The sequence below is a fragment of the Taurulus bubalis genome, assembly GCF_910589615.1.
Source record: "Taurulus bubalis genome assembly, chromosome: 5".
In the NCBI taxonomy this organism is placed as follows: Eukaryota; Metazoa; Chordata; class Actinopteri; order Perciformes; family Cottidae; genus Taurulus; species Taurulus bubalis.
In genome coordinates this window covers 29,290,789-29,318,288 of record NC_136593.1, presented here as the reverse complement: position 1 = coordinate 29,318,288, position 27,500 = coordinate 29,290,789, and the positions used below count along the sequence as shown (strand labels likewise).

Sequence of the window (27,500 nt, the reverse complement as noted above, 5' to 3'; positions counted from 1 at the left end):
CTCACACATGCAGAGTCCAGAGGGACGGAGTTCGACTGTTCAGGGTTCATATATATATATATATATATATATATATATATATATATATATATATATGGGTTTTACAGTGTTAACAAGTCCTAAATGCACAATGAACAGGATGAGTTGCCAACTCCAGATTCAAGTGTACGATCTGACACCTGATTCCTACGTTAATTTTATAGAGGTTGACCTCCAGAAATGGCAAAATAATAAGAGCAGAGAACATACAGGCCGGAGCAGAGCCTCCACAGGTACAGACGTTACCTAAACCTCTAGTGGTCATGAGTGATGGAATCACTTGTATACAAGTATACACTCCATACGCTGAGTCTGACTCTTTGTACCTTTAGGTTGCTTCTGCTCTCTTTAACATTTGTATACAACCGACAATCACAAAGGATCCCTGTATGTACCATCCAAACAAAGACTCAAGATGAATGTAGAATAAACCTCTAGCATATGTACGACAGCATGCTCACCTTGCACAGGTGTGCGTTCTGCTTGAACCTCTCCGGCCCGCTCTTGTGGTACTGCTGACTCAGCTGCTGGACGTGTGCGTGGCGGCCGGCGTGCAGCCGGCTGTAGGGCGGCGGCTCTGAGCGCGTCCGCTCCAGAGGCCTGTGGCACGGCGAGGCGAGCACGCCTTCCCTCCTGGAGCAGGACAGGTGAGGCGGCTGCTGCTGCAGGATGGAGCTCAGGCCGTGAACTGCAGAGAGGGAGGAGGCAGGGACAGGTGAGAAGAGACAACACAAACAGGGACAGGTGAGAAGAGACAACACAAACAGGGACAGGTGAGAAGAGACAACACAAGCAGGGACAGGTGAGAAGAGACAACACAAGCAGGGACAGGTGAGAAGAGACAACACAAACAGCGACAGGTGAGAAGAGACAACACAAACAGGGACAGGTGAGAAGAGACAACACAAACAGGGACAGGTGAGAAGAGACAACACAAACAGGGACAGGTGATGGAGGTAAACCTGACATAAATGATGAGGAGGAAATGAAAATAGAAATGGAAGTTATACCAGCTGGTATATTGGTGGGATTATAATACTCAAGATCAACTGTTTTTATCTGATGCAGAAACAGAAAGTGAAGCTCAGAGTGAAATACAACACAATAAACTAAAGAATAAACTAAAATACGTGTCATGATAATGTTGTTGTATGTCGTTCCCCAAGTGTCCAGTAGAGGGCACCCTTGTGATATTTATTGGATCATTTTCACTGACAGAAGAAGTTCCTCAGTCTGTATAGAACTGAGGCTGATGGCTGGAGATCCAAACCTAAACCATGTGCAACAAGGGAGGGACAGAGAAACACTTTCTGCATGGATCGCATAACTTCCTGATTATAGGCAACAACATAATAATCCCATAATCTGTGATGTTAAAGTTCCACCAGTTCCTGTGTATCTCATTCTACGGTCAGGAAGCAGGTCAGTGGGTCCTCATTGAAGATGTGACTGCTTTGCATGCAGTCTCTACACATCAACATAGCAGAGGCTCTCTGCTCCTCTGCTCATGAACCACTGCACCGCCCCTCAGTCATGTGACAACGGGCCAGTTCGGCTTTTCCAAGGACACAAAAACAGCTCAAAATTTGCTACCTTTTAAATCTGTTTTGTTTTGTTGCTTTTGTCAGTGAGGAGCATTGGGCCTGTGTTTGACATGCGGTGCATTCCTGTTTTCTTCTACAATAAAACAGACAGACGGGATCCTCCTGACACCAGACGAGGAAGCCCAGACTGCAGCTGAGAGCTCATGGAGGTGACCAGGGACCCGGCTTCAAACAGAAAGGCTTCCCATCCCTCTTCCAGGGTGCCAGCCCATAATAAGGGTTACGTAAGACGCCTTGCATGGCCTCCTAAAAGTCATCTTTCATAGTGACACATATCCTGATGCACAAAGCTCAATTTGATCGACTAAGAGGTCGAAACATCCGGCTGTCCAATGTGCAGACGGCTCAGATCTCAGACTGCAGGTGGCGTGCACACGCCTCTGTTGTTGTGATTTCTACACGCATGTCTTCTGTGGACATGCGTGTTGACTATTTCAGTTTCTGCTCTATGACACATTCACGGTTACACAACTCACGGGAGACGAGCTGGGAATGCAGCAGTCCGGTGTGCGGCTCCAGTATGAGCACCGGCTGCAGGCGCTGGGTCAGGGCGCCGCCGTCCAGAGGCAGGTACACCTGGTGCAGGGCGGGCACCGCCAAGGGCCGGGCCACCCGCAGGTCGGCCTGTGGAGAGAGATGCATGATGGGAGGGAGTGAGGGAAGACCTCTTCACACGTATGATCATAATGTATATATCGTTCATCCCTGTTGTTTTTATATCTTATTTTTTGTCTGTAAATTGCTGCTACTTCGACACCAAATTTCCCCTCGGGGATTAATAAATATTCATTCATTCATTCATGAGCAACATGGAGGCGAGGGCTTCATGGGCTGTTCGAGAGAACCTCTGTCTCTTCAACGAGTGAGTAACGACCACATGACTGATTCACCAGATATGAAGCACCACAGAGGATGAAAGGGAACTGAAAGACTAAACACAGCACACGCTTCTATAAATGCTCTCTATTCTAGACACTCAGTCTTAGAAACACATTCATAGACACACACACACATGTATCCATGAGAAGCTGCTGCTCACCGGAGCAGGAAGTCCAGCGGTGATGTTGGGCATCGCCGAGGTGATGGGAGGAGAGGAGAAGTGAGCCAGAAGCCTCTGGGCCTGAAGGAGCGCCAAGTCATTAGTGCCCAGATTATAGACCATCACATAAACAGAGACTCTAATATTACACAATACACTTCATTTGACTTGTCTTCTCCGTGCCAAATATCAACATTCACTCAAAATGTGGATTATATTGGAACATGTATTGTTAAAAGCTGATGGCCCGACCCCTCAATGCTTAAAGAGATGAGGAGTGATCGAGTAACATGCAGACATCTCCTGTTTAAAGCAGTTAACACCTCAGTAACATGCAAGTGTTCCTGAACCGGACCTGATATAATAATGTATTATAATATGATGTAGATAATATGATATAAACCTCGTGTGCCACTGGGAGCCCGTTGTCCGAGTGCAGGCTGTCGTTGGGTGAGCTGCAGCCGGACGCCGGGGTGCTGCTGCTGGGGGAGGAGTCTGAAACACGGGAGGACCAATCAGAAACACGTTCATGCAGCACCAAACCAATCACACCGTCTGTTGCCTTGTTGCATGTTATCTCAACACACGCGTGTGTTGAGATAACATGCAACAAGGCAACAGACACGCATGGCCTGTCAGTGAAGTGGTGTCTACCCTGAGCGTCTGTCCGGTGCCGGACGGCGGGCGGAGCGCTGATCTTCCTCTGCAGCGGGTTGGGCCTCGTGCTGATGAGCTTCTTCAACTTCCACTTCAGAGAGGGCTCAGAGACTGGAGACACAGACACACAATGCATGAAGAACACACACACACACACACACACACACACACACACACACACACACACACACACACACACACACACACACACACACACACAGATATACACACACACACACACACACACACACACACACACACAGCCATACTTATCCCTGAAATAAATATCTTTGGCTTTTAAACTCACACAACTTAATGATCGTCTACATCTCTGAGGATGAACTCATCATCACATCCCTCCTCAAACATCACATCCTTCCTCACACATCACATCCCTCCTCACACATCACATCCCTCCTCTCACATCACATCCATCCTCACACATCACATCCCTCCTCACACATCACATCCCTCCTCTCACATCACATCCATCCTCACACATCACATCCCTCCTCACACATCACATCCCTCCTCTCACATCACATCCCTCCCTCCTCACACATCACATCCCTCCTCACACATCACATCCCTCCCTCCTCACACATCACATCCATCCTCACACATCACATCCCTCCTCACACATCACATCCCTCCTCTCACATCACATCCCTCCCTCCTCACACATCACATCCATCCTCACACATCACATCCATCCTCACACATCACATCCCTCCTCACACATCACATCCTTCCTCACACATCACATCCCTCCTCACACATCACATCCCTCCCTCCTCACACATCACATCCCTCCCTCCTCACACATCACATCCCTCCTCACACATCACATCCCTCCTCACACATCACATCCCTCCCTCCTCACACATCACATCCCTCCCTCCTCACACATCACATCCATCCTCACACATCACATCCCTCCTCACACATCACATTCATCCTCACACATCACATCCATCCTCACACATCACATCCCTCCTCACACATCACATTCATCCTCACACATCACATCCCTCCTCACACATCACATCCCTCCTCACACATCACATCCCTCCTCACACATCACATCCCTCCTCACACATTACATCCCTCCCTCCTCACACATCACATCCCTCCTCTCACATCACATCACATCCCTCCTCACACATCACATCCCTCCCTCCTCACACATCACATCCCTCCTCACACATCACATCCATCCTCACACATCATATCCATCCTCACACATCACATCCATCCTCACACATCACATCCCTCCTCACACATCACATCCCTCCTCACACATCACATCCCTCCCTCCTCACACATCCCTCCCTCCTCACACATCACATCCATCCTCACACATCACATCCCTCCTCACACATCACATCCCTCCCTCCTCACACATCCCTCCCTCCTCACACATCACATCCATCCTCACACATCACATCCCTCCCTCCTCACACATCACATCCCTCCTCACACATCACATCCCTCCTCACACATCACATCCCTCCCTCCTCACACATCACATCCATCCTCACACATCACATCCCTCCCTCCTCACACATCCCTCCCTCCTCACACATCACATCCCTCCTCACACATCATATCCCTCCTCACACATCACATCCCTCCCTCCTCACACATCACATCCCTCCCTCCTCACACATCACATCCTTCCTCACACATCACATCCCTCCTCACACATCACATCCCTCCTCACACATCACATCCCTCCTCACACATCACATCCCTCCTCACACATCACATCCCTCCTCACACTTCACATCCCTCCTCACACATCACATCCCTCCTCACACATCCCTCCCTCCTCACACTTCACATCCCTCCTCACACATCACATCCCTCCTCACACATCCCTCCCTCCTCACACATCACATCCCTCCTCACACATCACATCCCTCCTCACACATCACATCCCTCCTCACACATCACATCCCTCCTCTCACAGCACATCCCTCCCTCCTCACACATCACATCCATCCTCACACATCACATCCCTCCCTCCTCACACATCACATCCCTCCTCACACATCACATCCCTCCTCACACATCACATCCATCCTCACACATCACATCCCTCCCTCCTCACACATCACATTCATCCTCACACATCACATCCCTCCTCACACATCACATCCCTCCCTCCTCACACATCACATCCATCCTCACACATCACATCCCTCCTCACACATCACATCCCTCCTCACACATCACATCCCTCCCTCCTCACACATCACATCCCTCCTCACACATCCCTCCCTCCTCACACATCACATCCCTCCTCACACATCACATCCCTCCCTCCTCACACATCACATTCATCCTCACACATCACATCCATCCTCACACATCACATCCCTCCTCACACATCACATCCCTCCCTCCTCACACATCACATCCCTCCTCACACATCACATCCCTCCCTCCTCACACATCACATCCATTCTCACACATCACATCCCTCCCTCCTCTCACATCACATCCCTCCTCACACATCACATCCATCCTCACACATCACATCCCTCCTCACACATCACATCCATCCTCACACATCACATCCATCCCTCCTCACACATCACATCCATTCTCACACATCACATCCCTCCCTCCTCTCACATCACATCCCTCCTCACACATCACATCCCTCCCTCCTCACACATCACATCCATTCTCACACATCACATCCCTCCCTCCTCTCACATCACATCCCTCCTCACACATCACATCCCTCCTCACACATCACATCCCTCCCTCCTCACACATCACATCCCTCCTCACACATCACATCCCTCCTCACACATCACATCCATCCTCACACATCACATCCCTCCTCACACATCACATCCCTCCTCACACATCACATCCATTCTCACACATCACATCACATCCATCCTCACACATCACATCCATTCTCACACATCACATCCCTCCCTCCTCTCACATCACATCCCTCCTCACACATCACATCCATTCTCACACATCACATCCCTCCCTCCTCTCACATCACATCCCTCCTCACACATCACATCCATTCTCACACATCACATCACATCCATCCTCACACATCACATCCCTCCCTCCTCACACATCACATCCATTCTCACACATCACATCCCTCCCTCCTCTCACATCACATCCCTCCTCACACATCACATCCCTCCTCACACATCACATCCCTCCCTCCTCACACATCACATCCCTCCTCACACATCACATCCATCCTCACACATCACATCCCTCCTCACACATCACATCCCTCCTCACACATCACATCCATCCTCACACATCACATCCCTCCTCACACATCACATACCTCCTCTCACATCACATCCCTCCAACCTCACACATCACATCCCTCCTCACACATCACATCCCTCCTCACACATCACATCCCTCCTCACACATCACATACCTCCTCTCACATCACATCCCTCCAACCTCACACATCACATCCCTCCTCACACATCACATCCCTCCTCACACATCACATCCCTCCTCACACATCACATCCATCCTCACACATCACATCCCTCCCTCCTCACACATCACATCCCTCCTCACACATCTCATCCCTCCTCACACATCACATCCCTCCTCACACATCACATCCCTCCTCACACATCACCTCCCTCTTCACACATCCCTCCCTCCTCACACATCACATCCTTCCTCACACATCACATCCCTCCTCACACATCACATCCCTCCTCACACATCACATCCCTCCCTCCTCACACATCACATCCCTCCTCACACATAACATCCCTCCTCTCACAGCACATCCCTCCCTCCTCACACATCACATCCCTCCTCACACATCACATCCTTCCTCACACATCACATCCCTCCTCACACATCACATCCCTCCTCACACATCACATCCTTCCTCACACATCACATCCATCCTCACACATCACATCCCTCTTCACACATCACATCCCTCCCTCCTCTCACATCACATCCCTCCTCACACATCACATCCATCCTCACACATCACATCCCTCCCTCCTCACACATCACATCCCTCCTCACACATCTCATCCCTCCTCACACATCACATCCCTCCCTCCTCACACATCACATCCCTCCCTCCTCACACATCACATCCCTCCTCACACATCTCATCCCTCCTCACACATCACATCCCTCCCTCCTCACACATCACATCCCTCCTCACACATCTCATCCCTCCTCACACATCACATCCCTCCCTCCTCACACATCACATCCCTCCTCACACATCACATCCCTCCTCACACATCTCATCCCTCCTCACACATCACATCCCTCCCTCCTCACACATCACATCCCTCCAACCTCAAACATCTCATCCCTCCTCACACATCACATCCCTCCTCACACATCACATCCCTCCTCACACATCACATCCATCCTCACATATCACATCCCTCCTCACACATCACATCCCTCCTCACACATCACATCCCTCCTCACACATCACATCCCTCCCTCCTCACACATCACATCCCTCCTCACACATCACATCCATCCTCACACATCACATCCCTCCAACCTCACACATCACATCCCTCCTCACACATCACATCCATCCTCACACATCACATCCCTCCTCACACATCTCATCCCTCCTCACACATCACATCCCTCCTCACAGATCACATCCCTCCTCACACATCACATCCCTCCTCACACATCACATCCCTCCTCACACATCACATCCCTCCTCACACATCTCATCCCTCCTCACACATCACATCCCTCCTCACAGATCACATCCCTCCTCACACATCACATCCATCCTCACACATCACATCCCTCCTTCCTCACACATCACATCCCTCCGGCTCCAAGGAGCCCGACCAACAGCATCAAACAGAGGAGCAGAGCAGATAAAAGCAGCTTTGTGCTGTTGCTCTCTCTCTCTCTCTCTCTCTCTCTCTCTCTCTACCCCTCTGTCTCTCTCTCTCTCTCTACCCCTCTGTCTCTCTCTCTCTCTCTCTCTGTCTCTCTCTCTCTCTCTCTCTCTCTACCCCTCTGTCTCTCTCTCTCTCTCTCTCTCTCTCTCTCTGCAGGCCGGGAGCTGAAGGAGTCTCCTTCGTCTCACTGGAAGGACACCTGTTCATTCTCTCCCTCCCTTTCTCATTCTCTGGTCCACATATGTAATGTAATGATCTCACTGACCTCATCACACACACACACACACACACACACACACACACACAGCTCACCTGTCCGGCGCAGGGCCAGGTCTTTACGTTGGTCTCCGGCAGAATGCTGAGATGTTGGAGACGTGCCAGGAACCGGGAGCCTGCAGGTCGCCAAAGGAAAAGAGGACAGGCAGCTGTTATAAATGGTTCTTTTACTTTCCTTGACACCAAGCGAGAGGTTGTCCTGACAGAGTCGCTCCTCCCTGAGAGCTCACTGACGCCTCTCACCTGTACGCTGCAGCCGGGCCGCTGTGGGTTGCAGTGAGCCGGTCGTGGGCCGGCTGGCTCTTCATGATGATGTGTTCCCGAAGCTTCTGCCTCACCAGAGGACTGGCGACCGCACCTAGGGGTCAACAGAGCCACGGCATCAGGACTGAGGCCTCCAGCCAGTCTTCACACGGTACTGTCTACACTGGAGACTTCTGATCAGGCTCCAGCTTATGTGTCACCTCTTCATTTCCTCTGTACACTAGAACACTGTTTGTCTGCTTTTGGTTGATATGAGCACATTTCTGATTCACATGTCTTTGAAATGCACATCACAGCCGTGTAGGAAGTCCCCTCCTCTTCACCGTGTGACTCATGAAGAGCTCTCAGTCTTTCAGGGAACCGACGACGCATGATACTCACTCTGCTCATTTTTACTCTTCCGTATCAGCTGATGGAGCTCTTCTCTTTTCTCCTGCTCCATCTCTCTTTGCCTCTGTTCAACGTTAAACTGGGAAGAAGAAAAGAAGCAACATCAACACGGACCAGTCTGTGCCAGTGGGATTTAAAACCTAAATATGCCTTCATGTTCCACTAAATATAAAAGCACCGCTCGGATCAGACTCTAATAATCGACAGGAAGTTGACCTGCTGCTTCCTCTTCCCTAATGATTATTATTACAAGCTTCACCTCTACTGGGTTGTCCATACCTGTAAGTGCTGCTGGGAAAACTGGGAGCAAGGCTGAGAGGTCAGGGGTCCAAGGAAGAAGGGAGGCCGGGGGACCAGCATGGCCGCATGGAGGGCTGGATGCAACGACCTCTGGGTCACGCTGAGGTCCATGGGCTGCTCCCCATGTGTGAGCACTGAACCCCGATGGCTGAAGATCACGTCCACTGAGGAGAGAGAGGGAGACGATCACACACCCATTGGTGTCGCTGCACATGGGAGTCCATGTGGGAGGATGTTACTCTCATATCCTGTGACAGTTTGACTATTAAAGACACATCACCAGTAAGATTAAGAGTAACACGAGTAGTACAGATATAGACGTGATAACACAAAGCATTTAGAAAAACAAGAACAATGTGAGTGCCGTGCACAGTGTGTGTGCTTTGCATAAACACCACCAGAGTGCACTCAGTTTATTTGGCGTAAGCAGATGCCCAGATGTGAACTCTGCACATTCACCAGTCATATTTCATTTCATTCAAGTCTTCCTGCCTCGAGTCAACTGGCCATTGTCCAGCGCTGCATTCAGGAAAGCTCAGAGGCTGCGTGTGCGTTTGGGTTTGAGGGGCACAAAAGAAAGAAAGCATGACGGAAACCGGGTGGGCGGCGGGATTAGAACATTGTGTGGTCAAGGCATGTGGGTCAGGTACATCAATCTGTCATCTCCCTTAATGTTTTACTCAAATGAAAGACATAAACATCTAAGTTTAGAAACAATTGAAGCGAGCGTTGGCGTCCTAATGAAAGACAGATGTGGTTTTATCGGTGCAGAAAGGATTTGATCCATTGATGCGATCCAAAGGCCTCTGGAAGTGAAACCAGCTCACGTTGAACACACGGCCCACATAACAACAAGACAACAACACGCCAGCTCTCAATAACGTGATGTGTTGTTCACGCGTCAATGCGACTGAAACCTGAAACCGATCACCATGAGGAGCGTTTGGGTGGCGATGCAGAAGCTTCACCAGAGACGGTAGTTGTAGGAGGAGTCGGTAAAATAACACGCATTTCCGTAGTTTCACTTCAATTCCTTTTATTGTAACAGAAAAATAAATAAAAACTCCTCTTGAACAGAAAAAACCTGCTTTGTCTCTAAATGCGTTTCAAAAGGTCGATATCTCAAAGCGTTCTCATAATGCGGTCTTCATGCGGTTAAAAATAGGTTCCCCTTCCGCTCTCTAAACAAACACACACCTGGCTGCACGTCTATATAACGTTGACGCCCCCCGACATCATTGCGTAATCAAAACATAACGAATCAAACACACAGGTAAAACACAAATCATGTAATGGCTTCTACATTGTTATAATACAGGTAGATCAAATCAAGCATTCTGATTGGTTGAGAGTGAGTCATGGGGTGTACTTTATTCAGCCATAAAGTACTGTGAAGCCTGTTTACATTTAGAGCGTTCCATATCCCTTAAAAATAACAGGTAGATTTAAATTGCGCGACCGTTAGTTGTCATTTCAAGCTTGACAGTTAAAACATGTTGGAGTAAACTTTGATATTGTAACGTCCGCAGTAACGACTCAGACGTTGGTTTCCTTAACTTGCAGGTGTATTGCTTGAGTGTTCACAGTATTGCAACGGGGCTCTTCGCTAACAGTAACGTTAGCTCAAACGGAGCAGCTAACAAGCTCACGTAGCATCCCCCACACTAGCATAACGAACGACAACACATACGTCACTTCCTCCCTAAAATGAGATGAGGAATGAAAAGGGTTGCATCACAAAATCATGATCATTTCCAGTGAGAGATAATTACGTCGGTAATTTCCCGACGCGAGGCAAGTTCTCTAAACATCATGGAGGAGAAACATGGCGGAGAAAAGACGGACAGAAGCAGCGAGAGCACTTCTTTACATCGGTGGCTGAGCGTCATCCTCCACCCTGCTTTCAACCGGCCAGGCAGTCAGTTTTATAGTCCCGTATGTGTATGGCAAAATGCAATACACAACATTTGGTGGCTTCAACTATTTTGTGCTGAAAGGGAGCTAACTATTACTATTTATAAAGTCGCAGGTACCCGTATTATAAAAGCAATAAGGTACTCAAGGCAGTACTGTGTCTACAATAATGTACAGTTCAAGGGTTTAACAACACCCTTGAACTGTACATTATTGTAGACACAGTACTGCCTTGAGTACCTTATTGCTTAAGTAAAGAGCTGCCGCCCCTCTGCTGCAGGGCAGAAGCACATGGAAACCTACTGAAGGTATGATGCAACACACAGTATGGCTTCACATTACTCACATCATTCCCGGCTGAGTTACGGCGCTGTGACACAACACCTCGTACATCAGCTCATAAAAGCATAATGATTCACTTGTTATGCTGGATTTAAATATGTAATATGACTTTGACCTGCAGGAGCCTCACACTTTGACCCCAAAGACTCAGAGAGAATCCTCAAGTCCAGAATAAGAAGAAGAATGCTGTTGCAATGCTCAACTCTGGAGGTGATGACGGCGTGGACCAGGGTTTCAGCAGCAGACGAGGAGAGAGATGCAACGCTTTTTAATGAAAGAAGGCAGTTCTGGTGATTTGTTTGCTGCATGTCAAACATGACAACAACCTCCTGTAGTGCTGCTTGATAACTACATACTAACTTCATCACAGCAACACTGTCTGTTTGTGAACGGCGTCTCATGTATTGTGTGTGACACGGAAACACAGACCAGCTTCCTGTAAAGCCGTGTCTGGAATCCTACCTGGCCAGGTAACTCAAGACGCCCGACACGTGACACTGAATATATGTATATATATATATATATATATATATATATATATATATATATACATATATATATATAGTATATAGTAGTATAATAAGCTGCTGGAGTGTAAACAGCTCATAATTAATCTCTCATATCTGTTTTCATATCTCCTTCAAACAACATTAACTCATCATGATAAATATCTAATGTATCTTCCACCAAAGCGCCTGAAGGCATCACCATGTAACTGACTGAACATAAACAGATAGATGACGTCGTCAGTAAAGCTTTACTCTCACCGTGATGGTTAACGTTAAACCTCCAGTAGATCCGCGCCTTAAAGTCCCAGAGACTCACGGCCGACGCTGACTTCCTCGTATTTTTAAATGTATTGTTCTGCAGTTTCAAAGCAAAGGTTATGAACCGATACTGAAGCTGTGACTCCCAGTGAAACATAAAGCGGCTCAGTCACGCATGATGTGTTCAAAGAGCCAGATCCTCACGGTCTCTGACGGGTTCATGAGGCTGATCACTTCCCAACCGTTATTAGTTGTTTCAACATTACAGAGAAGTAATGCGGTGGTGGAGGTATTTATAGCAAGCATTGCTTTCCATGGTCTGCTATCGTGGTGCTCTAACAATGCAGGATACATATTTTAAAACTAAAAAGAAATGTTATTTATAAGATAAAATATTTAAAAAGGAAGGAGAAGTGCATGAGATAAGATCTGTGTGTCTCTCGTTTGAGCGCCGTGCTGCTAAAAATACACACGAGAGAAACTTCTGGTTTCTGTAATAGCATATTGGTTTCACAACCATCATCCTCTTTCTGTGCCTTCTGCAGCACAACACACACACACACACACACACACACACACACACACACACACACACACACACACACACACACACACACACACACACAGAACCAGTGACTTCCTGTTTCTAAAGTTAGTCTGCACCATTACATCCTCTCGGTTCATTTAGACGAGCAGAAGCTGCTATTTGAGTTGAGCGCTCCAGTGGTTCACTCCTGCAGCTGGAGAGTCACAGATGTCCTGCAGCAGTGTTTAAATCCCACTGAGGCCCACATGTGTGTGTTTACTGTGGAGGGAACTGCTCTGTGCTGTGCAGTCAGGTTCAGAGCCACTGTGTGTGTGTGTGTGTGTGTGTGTGTGTGTGTGTGTGTGTGTGTGTGTGTGTGTGTGTGTGTGTGTGTCAAAGTCAAAGTCAGTTTTATTGTCAATTTTGTGCAATGTGCAAACATGCAGAAGATCGAAAGTATGTTTCTCTTCTGTCCAACATATAGAGAATTGTGCAATAGTAATAATAATAATAATAATAATAATAATAATAAAGTGCAAAAAACTGTTTAAAAGTTAAAAAAACAACATATAACATATAGACAACATAAATTAGGAACTATTAAGACTGTGAAGGACTATAAATAAATGACTGTGACTCCTTAGCAGCATCCAGACATGTGAGTCTAGAGAAGAGGACGGAGTGGGACGGTGGGGAGAGAGTTCAGCTTCCTGACAGCCTGGTGGATGAAGCTGTTGGACAGCCTGGTGGATGAAGCTGTTGGACAGCCTGGTGGATGAAGCTGTTGGACAGCCTGGTGGATGAAGCTGTTGGACAGCCTGGTGGCGCGAGCTCGGAGGCTCCGGTATCTCCTACCAGAGGGCAGGAGGCTGAAGAGACCGTGTGAGGGGCGGCAGGGGTCGCTCACAATCAAGGTCACCTTGCGGGTGAGGCGGGTGTCGTATACACTCACCTAAAGGATTATTAGGAACACCAAACTAAAACTGTGTTTGACCCCCTTTCGCCTTCAGAACTGCCTTAATTCTACGTGGCATTGATTCAACGAGGTGCTGAAAGCATTCTTTAGAAATGTTGGCCCATATTGATAGGACAGCATCTTGCAGTTGATGGAGATTTGTGGGATGCACATCCAGGGCACGAAGCTCCCGTTCCACCACATCCCAAAGATGCTCTATTGGGTTGAGATCTGGTGACTGTGGGGCCATTTTAGTACAGTGAACTCATTGTCATGTTCAAGAAACCAATTAGAAATGATTGGAGCTTTGTGACATGGTGCATTATCCTGCTGGAAGTAGCCATCAGAGGATGGTACATGGTGGCCATAAAGGGATGGACATGGTCAGAAACAATGCTCAGGTAGGCCGTGGCATTTAAACCATGCCCAATTGGCACTAAGGGGCCTAAAGTGTGCCAAGAAAACATCCCCACACCATTACACCACCACCAGCCTGCACAGTGGTAACAAGGCATGATGGATCCATGTTCTCATTCTGTTTACGCCAAATTCTGACTCTACCATCTGAATGTCTCAACAGAAATCAAGACTCATCAGACCAGGCAACATTTTTCCAGTCTTCAACTGTCCAATTTTGGTGAGCTCTTGCAAATTGTAGCCTCTTGTTCGTATTTGTAGTGGAGATGAGTGGTACCCGGTGGGGTCTTCTGCTGTTGGAGCCCATCCGCCTCAAGGTTGTGCGTGTTGTGGCTTCACAAATGCTTTGCTGCATACCTCGGTTGTAACGAGTGGTTATTTCAGTCAAAGTTGCTCTTCTATCAGCTTGAATCAGTCGGCCCATTCTCCTCTGACCTCTAGCATCAAAAAGGCATTTTCGCCTACAGGACTGCCGCATACTGGATGTTTTTCCCTTTTCACACCATTCTTTGTAAACCCTAGAAATGGTTGTGTGTGAAAATCCAAGTAACTGAGCAGATTGTGAAATACTCAGACCGGCCCGTCTGGCACCAACAACCATGCCAAGCTCAAAATTGCTTAAATCACCTTTCTTTCCCATTCTGACAGTCTTGTTTAGCTTTCCTGATGCCGTGGGACAGGTTGGCTCTCGCTCTTCTCAGGTCCGTTTTGTCCCCAGCTCTGAAAGCCTTGTTTCTGGCCCTCAGCAGCCGATGGACTTCCCCTGTCAGCCACGGCTTCTGGTTAGCCCGAGTGGTGATGGTCTTTACGTGGGTCACATCATCAATGCACACTGAAGCAGGCTGCAGCTTTATGGCTGCTGGACTCTCAACAAAGCAGAAAGAGCAGGAGGTCAGAGACACAAAGTAGCCACACACACACACACACACACACACACACACACACACACACACACACACACACACACACCTTCACCACCTCTCCGTGGGTTTCCCGTCCTCACATTTTTAGAGGAATCCACAGCTGTTGGGGACATTCTGTCGCACTGCTTCCGAGCAGCTGGAGTATCAATCTGTGTGTGTGTGTCCGTATGAGTGTGTCCTTGTGTGTGTGTCCGTATGAGTGTGTCCTTGTGTGTGTCCGTATGAGTGTGTCCTTGTGTGTGTGTCCGTATGAGTGTGTCCTTGTGTGTGTGTCCGTATGAGTGTGTCCGTATGAGTGTGTCCGTATGAGTGTGTCCGTATGAGTGTGTCCGTATGAGTGTGTCCGTATGTGTGTGTCCGTATGTGTGTGTCCTTGTGTGTGTGTCCGTATGAGTGTGTCCGTATGTGTGTGTCCGTATGTGTGTGTCCTTGTGTGTGTGTCCGTATGAGTGTGTCCGTATGAGTGTGTCCGTATGAGTGTGTCCGTATGTGTGTGTCCGTATGAGTGTGTCCTTGTGTGTGTGTCCGTATGTGTGTGTGTCCGTATGAGTGTGTCCGTATGAGTGTGTCCTTGTGTGTGTGTCCGTATGAGTGTGTCCGTATGTGTGTGTCCGTATGTGTGTCCGTATGAGTGTGTCCTTGTGTGTGTGTCTGTATGAGTGTGTCCGTATGTGTGTGTCCGTATGAGTGTGTCCTTGTGTGTGTGTCCGTATGAGTGTGTCCGTATGAGTGTGTCCGCATGAGTGTGTCCGTATGAGTGTGTCCTTGTGTGTGTCCGTATGAGTGTGTCCGTATGTGTGTGTCCGTATGAGTGTGTCCTTGTGTGTGTGTCCGTATGTGTGTGTCCGTATGTGTGTGTCCTTGTGTGTGTGTCCGTATGAGTGTGTCCGTATGTGTGTGTCCGTATGAGTGTGTCCTTGTGTGTGTGTCCGTATGAGTGTGTCCTTGTGTGTGTGTCCGTATGAGTGTGTCCGTATGAGTGTGTCCGTATGAGTGTGTCCGTATGAGTGTGTCCTTGTGTGTGTGTCCGTATGAGTGTGTCCGTATGTGTGTGTCCGTATGAGTGTGTCCTTGTGTGTGTGTCCGTATGTGTGTGTCCGTATGTGTGTGTCCTTGTGTGTGTGTCCGTATGAGTGTGTCCGTATGTGTGTGTCCGTATGAGTGTGTCCTTGTGTGTGTGTCCGTATGAGTGTGTCCTTGTGTGTGTGTCCGTATGAGTGTGTCCGTATGTGTGTGTCCGTATGTGTGTCCGTATGAGTGTGTCCTTGTGTGTGTGTGTGTGCGTACGTGTGTGTGTCCGTATGAGTGTGTACGTATGAGTGTGTCCTTGTGTGTGTGTCTGTATGAGTGTGTCCTTGTGTGTGTGTCTGTATGAGTGTGTCCTTGTGTGTGTGTCCGTATGAGTGTGTCCTTGTGTGTGTGTCTGTATGAGTGTGTCCTTGTGTGTGTGTCCGTATGAGTGTGTCCTTGTGTGTGTGTCCGTATGAGTGTGTCCGTATGTGTGTGTCCGTATGTGTGTCCGTATGAGTGTGTCCTTGTGTGTGTGTGTGTGCGTACGTGTGTGTGTCCGTATGAGTGTGTACGTATGAGTGTGTCCTTGTGTGTGTGTCTGTATGAGTGTGTCCTTGTGTGTGTGTCTGTATGAGTGTGTCCTTGTGTGTGTGTCCGTATGAGTGTGTACGTATGAGTGTGTCCTTGTGTGTGTGTCTGTATGAGTGTGTCCTTGTGTGTGTGTCTGTATGAGTGTGTCCTTGTGTGTGTGTCTGTATGAGTGTGTCCTTGTGTGTGTCCGTATGTGTGTCCGTATGAGTGTGTCTGTATGAGTGTGTCCTTGTGTGTGTGTCCGTATGAGTGTGTCCTTGTGTGTGTGTCTGTATGAGTGTGTCCTTGTGTGTGTGTCCGTATGAGTGTGTCCTTGTGTGTGTCCGTATGAGTGTGTCCTTGTGTGTGTGTCCGTATGAGTGTGTCCTTGTGTGTGTGTCCGTATGAGTGTGTCCTTGTGTGTGTGTCCGTATGAGTGTTTCCTTGTGTGTGTGTCCGTATGAGTGTGTCCTTGTGTGTGTGTCTGTATGAGTGTGTCCTTGTGTGTGTGTCCCGTACACACCAGGATATTAATAGCCTGCAGTTGTTTCCTCTCGTGTACACAGCAGTCTTTGTGTTTGCATGAGCTGGATCTGTTGTGCGACAGTTGAGCGCAGCACCCTTGCAGCATCAGTGCTGCGGGTGTCGTGTATTATTAGTGCACATGTGTTCCTTTTGAAGGAGCACTGTGGCTCTTTGTGCTGCGTTCAGGACACGCAACCATGAGGGTATTTTTAGTGTCACCTGCCAGTCACCACTTGTGTCTCTGTGTCAGGAAGCATGCAGAGCGCATGTGTTCTGGGACACTGAGCTGAGTTTCTGTTTCTCAATACATCAATAACATCGCACCACTTGTTTTTACGTGTGTGTGTGCGCGTGTGTGTGTGTGTGTGTGTGTGTGTCAATAAGCATCATATTTATCAGCTACAGTCGTCCACTATGAATATGAGCTGATGATATTTACAGGTTTATTTTATGACAAAGTATTTCAAAAACTAACTGATGAACTACTTGCTATTGTGAAGGAGGCCTTTAATGCCCAAAACACAAATATTCAATGTGCTATGACACAATCCTGACAAGCAGAACATCCTGACTGTTTAAGAAACTGGAACCATTCAATGTCATTGATTTAAAAATCACTCAAACAATTATTAAATGATGAAAATATCCCCGGGTGAATTATCTGTCAATCAACTCATCAATTATTCAACTAATCTTACTACTATTTTACAAACAATGTGAGGAATCCTTGTCAAAAATCTTGGTCGTTTAAAAAATGGGTCACGTAGCCGACACGTCATTGTTTAACCACGGCGAGCACCCGAGGTTTATGAAGTCACCCTTTATTATGATGATAAACCATCCTTTCCCTCACTGTCAACAGGACAGTGCAGCATCACATGTGAGTCTTCCTCGTGTGGCCTTTCCCCTCAGAGGCATCAGGACATGTCTGTATGGTGCAGCGCTCTTCCACCAAAGGGTCAGAGGTCAGATAGAAGACGTCCGAGGGGTCTGCAGCACACGGTGTCTCTTTAGGGGGTTTATTTATTTATCACAGCCAAAACAGACGGACAATTGTTTAAATAGTTTCATGTTTTTCTCCCGTGGGTTCCAGAGGGTCATCTCCTTGAGGGGAGGAGCTTAATATGGTGTCACATGTCGGTATGAGGCTGAAACCGAGAACATACAGTATGTGTGGCTGCCAGAAGAAGTGATGCAGTCTGGACCAGGAGCTGAGAGCCGGTCCACACCTCCATCACACGGCCATGAGACACAGACACAAACCATCCACATGCCTCATTATGCAAACTAAGACCTGAGCCCACATCTGACCTGACGGGGACGCCGCCTGACCTCATCACGCACTTCAAAAGAAACAGTGGCGGTTCAGGTCTGAGCCTCAATGCACCACCCTGCTCTATCCACCATGCACCCACTCCCATGATGCACCGGGCCCTCTGAGGTCCTGAGGAGCTGATCCTAAACCAGGAAGCGTGATCCGGCTCTGGCTGGTCCAGAACACTGTTCCTGTTGTCAGAGCTGTGGCTGTCACTGAGAACACCTTTAAAGGTCATCGTCCTGGGAAGAGGTTGTGTCACTTCACCACACAGGAAACATGGATATGATGCATGATGGAGGATGGCCGGGTCTACATGGGACTTTGTCCTGGTTTATACATGGGAAGGCCTAACCGGGGTCCAGGAAGGAGCGTCTGCAGCAAGCGGTATATATGTATAACATAAATAAATATATATATATATATATATATATATATATATATATATATATATATATATATATGTATATATACATTATATACATTATTATATATACATTTTTAAACTGTATCTGTAAAGAGAGCCCTTTGTATTTCTATAAGAGGATTACCCACAATGCAAAGGGAAACCAGCTTCTGACCACGGCAGCAAGTCAAAACAAAACTGACTGCTAAAAGCACACTGCAGTGTGAACTATGAATCACATGATCACATCACAGACCGAGAGACTCGCAGCTGGAGGAACACGTGACATCACACCGTCTTCATCATGAATGTATTAACGTGTGACATCACACCGTCTTCATCATGAATGTATTAACGTGTGACATCACAACGTCTTCATCATGAATGTATTAACGTGTGACATCACAACGTCTTCATCATGAATGTATTAACGTGTGACATCACACCGTCTTCATCATGAATGTATTAACGTGTGACATCACAACGTCTTCATCATGAATGTATTAACGTGTGACATCACAACGTCTTCATCATGAATGTATTAACGTGTGACATCACACCGTCTTCATAAATGTAAAATACAAACATGAAACATGAAACATGAAACATGAAACACGAAACATGTAACATGAAACATGAAACATGAAACATGTAACATGAAACATGAAACATGTAACATGAAACATGTAACATGTAACATGTAACATGAAACATGTAACATGAAACATGAAACATGAAACATGTAACATGTAGCATGAAACATGAAACATGTAACATGAAACATGAAACATGTAACATGAAACATGTAACATGTAACATGTAACATGAAACATGTAACATGAAACATGAAACATGAAACATGTAACATGTAGCATGAAACATGTAACATGTAGCATGAAACATGTAACATGTAACATGTAGCATGAAACATGAAACATGTAACATGAAACATGAAACATGTAACATGAAACACGAAACATGTAACATGAAACATGAAACATGTAACATGAAACATGAAACATGTAACATGAAACATGTAACATGTAACATGTAACATGTAACATGAAACATGTAACATGAAACATGAAACATGAAACATGAAACATGTAACATGTAGCATGAAACATGTAACATGTAGCATGACACATGTAACATGTAACATGTAGCATGAAACATGAAACATGTAACATGAAACATGAAACATGAAACATGTAACATGAAACATGTAACATGAAACATGAAACATGTAACATGAAACATGAAACATGAAACATGTAACATGTAACATGTAACATGAAACATGTAACATGAAACATGAAACATGTAACATGAAACATGTAACATGAAACATGTAACATGAAAAATGAAACATGTAACATGAAACATGAAACATGTAACATGAAACATGTAACATGAAACATGAAACATGTAACATGAAACATGAAACATGTAACATGAAACATGTAACATGAAACATGTAACATGAAAAATGAAACATGTAACATGAAACATGTAACATGAAACATGTAACATGAAACATGAAACATGTAACATGAAACATGTAACATGAAACATGTAACATGAAAAATGAAACATGTTGGCCACCATGACCTCATCCATCCAGAGAGGGACCTGAACACATGAGAACACTTCATTTTTATGGACTAAAGGGGCTTTGTGGGAACTAACCATTTTTACGACTTCCGTCATAATACAGCACACACACACACACACACACACACACACACACACACACACACACACACACACACACACACCCCTCCCTCTGGTCCAGCAAACAACCAAACATGTGTTGCTAAGTGGTGAATGAGTCAAACTCCTCATGACGTAATCAGAGCTGCATTCTCCTCTCACAAAGAGCCTTCACACCATAATCACATCATTATTAACTGGTTTACCACCTTAACATGCTCATGTGGACAATTTGTCAGATTAAGATAATTAAGGTCGATCACTGTAATTCAGTCTGCAGCATCTGACCCCGGGTCATGACCTCAGGACACGTTGTGTTTGTTTTAGGCTGAACTGGGTGTCTGGAGGAAGGACATGTAACTGTAAGCTGTCAGTTTAGACTCAGGTGAGTCTCCACCTGCAGGAGGACCGGGCAGCATCGGTACGTGCTCGTGCTCGTGCACAGCGAGCAGCAGTGCGGCTTCAGTGGATCTTTCCCCGCAACATGAAACAACGGAGCCGCCTACCGTTCAGGTCCAGCTCACGCGCCTCCAGCGGGAGGGACGCACGGAGGAGCGCCTGGCCGCGGACATCCCGGTCCTTCTCTTCTGAACTCTTCTCTTCTGAAGTCACGTTTGTCAGACTGGAGTTTAAACTCAACCCGTTGGTCCCGTCAGCGCGCGCCGAGTAATCCTGTTCACGCAAACTCACCCAAACCTATATAGCGCGCGACTATCAATGTTATGACTCTGCTCACCGAGCAAGGAGGCGAGCCGCTCCTGTGAGGGCGTGTGTGTGCGTGCGTGTGTCTGCGCGCGCGCGCGCGTGTGTGTGGCTCCACCTGCTGAAGGGCGTGTGTGTGTGTTTTTTGACTGTATATATATATATATATATATATATATATATATATATATATATATATATATATACATACATAGATGGTGTTTATGGCATCAGACAGGAAGCGTCTGAGGGAGGCGGTGACCCAAAACAGAAACTAACTGCCAGAAATATAAATTTAAAAGTATGAGAAAACCACAGAGCCAAACATATTAGAAATACATATCAGGCCAGAAGGCCTCAAATAGGACATCATTCTTAACATCCAATTAACCACACATGCATTGTCTGTGTGCAGCAGAGCATCTGGAGGTTTATATTTAATTATTCATATGCTGCTCATTCAACAACATGTTTATGTTACTCTATGGGCCTTCTTCCTGTTCCTCTATTTTTATTTTGGGATCTGACCACCTGATGAAGCCAGAGGCAAATGTTCACGTCCACGGACAGTACACACACACACACACACACACACACACACACACACACACACACACACACACACACACACACACACACACACACACACACACACACACACACACACACACCAATTTGATTAAACAGCGCTGCCTGTTCTCACGTCTTCTCCCAAACTGAACTCTCACTGTCTCTCTCGTCTTCAGTCTTCTCCTCCTCTGTGTGTGTGTGTATGTGTGTGTGTGTGTGTGTGTGTGTGTGTGTGTGTCCCTCTGCCAAAAAGAGAATCTGCTTCATTCAACCCGTGAAGATAAACCGATCTGTGACGAACAAACTCCTGAAGCGGAGCTCGTGTTCCTCCAGCCGTCCTGAGAGGAGTCAGTAGCTCTGTGTTCACTTCAATGGTGGTGAAAGTATCAACACAACTCAGTATGACGACAACAACAGAATGCCTCTTTGCCTCTTTGCCTCTTTGCCTCTTTGCCTCTTTGCCTCTTTGCTCGTGCTCTTGGCATTTATGTAAGTCCCTGATATCTGATTATGAAATGGAACACACTCTTCCTGAGGTTCCACACAGCGCTCTGAGTCGGTCACAACATGGAGGTAACAAGTGCCATGAACAGCATGAATGGAGCGTGTCGGGCCCTCATGCCATGGAGCGGTGCGCTCCACCATGAGCCTCTGCTTCTCGCTCACTAAACACACGTTTTGTATTGAACTCACCCGGTTGTCATCGTTTGATAATCAACATCACATCACCCAGAGAGCTGTAAACTCCTGAAGCCGTGAGATGGACACCAGAGCGTAAAGGGTTCAGGTCAGGAGCTAGAGGACTGCAGGCAATGTACTGTATTTTATTCACAGTACAAGACTGTGTTATACTTTGTGCGAAAGGTTTTTGCAAGAGATGTAAATGTATTTTTTGTATCTGTTTAGTTTTTGTGTCTTTAGAGTTTTTACAAGTTTCAAGAATTGAGTTTTATCAATTGCAAAACCAAACTGCACTCTTTCTACAGCGTCTCTGCACCAGAAGGAGGGTTTGGATCTGTGGCACGTGGGCCGGACTGGGTTATAGAGGGGGTCCGGCAGACCCTCAGTAAACACACAGGACAGGGAGTGTGAGCAAGAGGCTTCATCACCAGACACTCATAGAGATGACTTTGGATACTGAGAGGATTTAAAAACTGAAGGCAGAGCAGGAAGAAGGGAAGAGACACACATGGCCAACATGGTAGGACTCCAAGGTGGAGCTCTGTGGGCTCACTCCTCCTCCAGTCACAGGAAGCAGGAGGAATGAGAGGAATGCAGTCAGGACGGTGATGGAGGGAGCAGCAGTTCAGGGCAGAAAGCCAAAAAGAGCAAGAAAAGGAGGCAGCAGGGAAACGATAGGGAGAAAAAGTGATTAGAGAGTAGAAAAGATGCACAATAGATGCACAGCAGATGCACAGTCAGCCAACACTGGGACGCTCAATGGCAGCTTTCACACATGTCATTGCTCACTCTGATGGACGGTTTGATGCAGAATGTGATTTTGGAGGAGTCACTGACTGAATGCCACAGTACGGTACTGTGACCGTGGAACGTTAGCAGATATCAGGCCAACAGATTCCCTGGTGTTGGGGGCAGGCGGGGGGGTTGTTCCCCTCCAGGGGGCATCCTGCCCGACAGACACACACATGCACACAGACACACACACACATGCACACAGACACACACACACATGCACACAGACACACACACACACATGCACACAGACACACACACACATGCACACAGACACACACACATGCACACAGACACACATGCACACAGACACACACACACACACACATGCACACAGACACACACACAGACACACACACACACATGCACACAGACACACACATGCACACAGCACCCACACACATGCACACAGACACACACATGCACACAGACACACACACATGCACACAGCACCCACACACATGCACACAAACACACACACATGCACACAAACACACACACATGCACACAAACACACACACACATACATGCACACAGACACACACACACATGCACACAGACACACACATGCACACAAACACACACACACACATGCACACAGACACACACATGCACACAGCACCCTTAAACCTGCCCGACAGACACACACATGCACACAGCACCCTCACACATGCACACAGACACACACATGCACACAGACACACACACATGCACACAGACACACACACACATGCACACAGCACCCTCACACATGCACACAGACACACACACACACACACACATCCTCTGTCTCTGTCTTTATCTCTTCAGCGTTTTAGTTCATTTTTACGGCACCGTTCCCGTTTCATTCCCTCTGACGCTCCACCTGTTCACCACATGCCTCGTACCTCAGACGAAGTCCACTAGCTGTGAACGCATGGAGCTAAAGAGACACATTCCTCAGGAGATGCTGGAGACACAACAACTTTATAAGGTGATGTCAATGTTGTGTTCAGCTCTAGTTGCACTGCACAGGCTGACACACACAACATCTGCTCATCTATCTTTAGATCACCATCATATAGAATGTATAAGTACCTACAGAATTGTGTTATTTGACATAAAAGAAAAAAAGCTGCATTGTGCATTTAAAACAGTGGTTTTAGCTCATTCCACTGCAGGTGTTCAGGTACGCTGAGCGCTAGCTAGCAGCTGTGGTGACTTTGAACTCGCTGCTCGCTGTGCAGGTACGGGTGAGGTGTGTGAAGCCTTTCCATTCCAACAGCAAAGCAGAGTCAACCCACAAAGGGGATGAACAGCACAGCGCTCGTCTAGTTTCTCTGGAAAGTGTCGCTTCACGACGCCTTCACACTCCGTGAACACGCGTGTGGAAAAGGTCAAAGCGTAGTCAGAGCAGTGTGTGCCCCTGTAGAAGGAATGTCTTTAAAGTCTGATGGCAAAGAGAACAGACCTGAGCTGCTGTGGACCTCATGCTCATTTTGCTCAATTCTTATGATGTCTGATGTTCTTTAAGCACTTTTATTGAGTGAAACGTCCAAATATTATGAGAGATTTAAACACAACGAGGGCCGTTTAACTCATGGCCCGGATGATAATGCAAAGGAAATGTATCATTTACATTAATATGAATTCACATTTCCTTCCTCAATGACAAATGACAGTTTTGTCCTGCACAAATAAACGTCCACAAAGTGGTTTGGTCTCAATTAGAGCAGAGTGTTGCAGTACACACACTCTGCCACAGGGGGGCGGCACACAGATAAATGTTCTCTACACCCTGATAGCAGCCTGTTCAGGAGCTGGCAGGGAACTCATGTCAGCCACGATGCTCCTTCTTCCTCCTGCTGATGAAGACCTCTCAGTGGTGGAACAATTACTAATCCAAGTTCTTAGAAACACACTTTAGAGAAAGCTTCTCAACAAGTATTCTATTCTAATGTCTGATTACACGTTTCCAGACTCACACAATGGCTCCTTTTAGATATCATTGGCCCTTTTAGAGAGGACGTCAGAACACACTGCCACCGCTGCTTGTGTCCTCAGCTGACACACAGGAGCGTTTGGCCCCTGAGGGCCTCTTCCAGCAGGCTGGGCATCTTAACCTGCTCCACCTTTACAACCCAAACAAACATTCACCAACATGAACATCATCAAGTGCATCAAGCTAGACATACAGTTTGGGTGCTGATGCAATGAAGTATGGCTTCAGGCTTCAGTCTTCATCTTCCTGAAGAGTCGCTGAACATTTGCTCTCTGAAACGTCAACATAGTAAAACATGTCCATCATAAGTTCAGATCCCTGAGCTGGTCTTCAAGACCTAAACCACAGAGCACATTTGAGGAGGAGGAACCAGAACATTTCTGCTGAGAAAGAGTTGCATTCTTGCTTAAAAATGCATTAGAGTGAATCAATTATCAAAATTATTTTGTATTAATCAACTAATGGAAGAATGGACAAATCATTTAAATTCAATCCCTGACCTCGTGTTGCTCTCTGCTGAGATTCTGCCAGTGGATTCTGAGACATATTAAAAGTATTCATTGGATTATAACATAATCTGTTGAGGGATCGGGCTAAAAAGTATATATATATATATATATATATATATATATATATATATATATATATATATATATATATATATATATATATATATATAAGGTTGTAAAGGGTGAGTCTGTGTTCCTTTATCAGTATTGAACTCCCTCAAACAGCGGTGTGTGTTCATCACAGGGCCAAACACACCATGCATGTCATCATTATGACCCCGCTATCCTCAGAGAACACGGAGGACTTACAGTCTGATTTACGGCCCAACAAAACCACGTCGACAAGTCTGTAACAGCGGAGCAGCACATGGAGAATAAAAATAGAGAGAAAGTTGAATGTTTTGGGCGAGAAAGGCTGAGGCAAGCATTTCATCTCATGCAGATTCACGGAGCGTGTTCTAAAACAAGGAGGATGGGGTGGAAGATAAACTATACAGCAGACTCACCTTTACCACTTTATAACATTTGTATTGATCTACATTACAGGATGTGAGCGGGGGCAACGAGCACGAGCAGCACGGTGTTAGAAGTCCTTCAGAGGACGGGCTGTGACTCTACTGGAGTCTCCCTGAGGGAACAGACGTCTTCCAGCCTTTTCCTGAGCACATTCTCACTACATGTGCATCTTGTCTCGAGTCCTCTGAGCAGACAGGAGAGTGAAGGAGACGCACAGCAGACTGCGTCTCCTTCACTCTTCACTCTGGAACACTGTTCCTGGACAGACCACCTCTCAGGCTGGGTCTGTTTCCAATGTTCTCCCCTTCCCCGTCCTGAGGAGGGACGCTTCCAAAACCAAACAAATGAAACCAAACACACGTTACCGTGAGTTTGGTTTCATTTGTGCCGTTTCTAGCCACAGAGTTCTTCTTGTTCGATGTGACTGAAGCGTTTGCAGAGATATCGATGCAGCCGCACTGAACCCAGAACAAACCAAGCTCCTCTCAAGGAGCCGAGCGCCACACCGAGGATGAACCGTAAACCCTCTGTGGAGCACTGCATGGCAAAGATGGCCCTTCCTCGTGGCACAGCCACTCAAGAACACAGCTGTGACGGAGAGACTCATGCGTGTGATGGGAAATGCAACTTCACCTACCGGTGCTGGGTGCTGACATCCAGGGAGAGGAGGAGGTAGATCCAGAGTCACATCACCGCTGCACAGCTCTGACTCTGCTGCGTCTGGCACTTCCTCTCATGTGAGCGCTCTCTCTCTCTCTCTCTCCCTCTCTCTCTCTCTCTCTCTCTCTCTCTCTCTCTCTCTCTCTCCCTCTCTCTCTCCCTCTCTCTCTCGCTCTCTCTCTCCCTCTCTCTCTCGCTCTCTCTGTCTCTCTCT

At 47.0% G+C, this 27,500-nt stretch overlaps 1 protein-coding gene across 1 annotated transcript in view; it reads right to left on the bottom strand.

Annotated features, from left to right (window-relative positions):
• The window catches only part of LOC306736568 (histone deacetylase 7-like), a 43,800-nt gene extending 16,405 nt beyond the window's left edge, over positions 1-27,395 (bottom strand). Inside the window, exons 1-10 of the mRNA XM_079218214.1 lie at positions 27,264-27,395; positions 9,471-9,655; positions 9,183-9,270; positions 8,781-8,895; positions 8,574-8,653; positions 3,337-3,450; positions 3,086-3,177; positions 2,683-2,763; positions 2,120-2,267; positions 501-727 (exon numbers count right to left, since the gene is read on the bottom strand). Coding sequence (XP_079074340.1) covers positions 501-727; positions 2,120-2,267; positions 2,683-2,763; positions 3,086-3,177; positions 3,337-3,450; positions 8,574-8,653; positions 8,781-8,895; positions 9,183-9,270; positions 9,471-9,655; positions 27,264-27,282 — 1,149 coding nt within the window. The 5' untranslated portion in view covers positions 27,283-27,395. The remainder of the gene's footprint in view (positions 1-500; positions 728-2,119; positions 2,268-2,682; positions 2,764-3,085; positions 3,178-3,336; positions 3,451-8,573; positions 8,654-8,780; positions 8,896-9,182; positions 9,271-9,470; positions 9,656-27,263) is intronic.
• Positions 27,396-27,500: the final 105 nt, after the last annotated feature.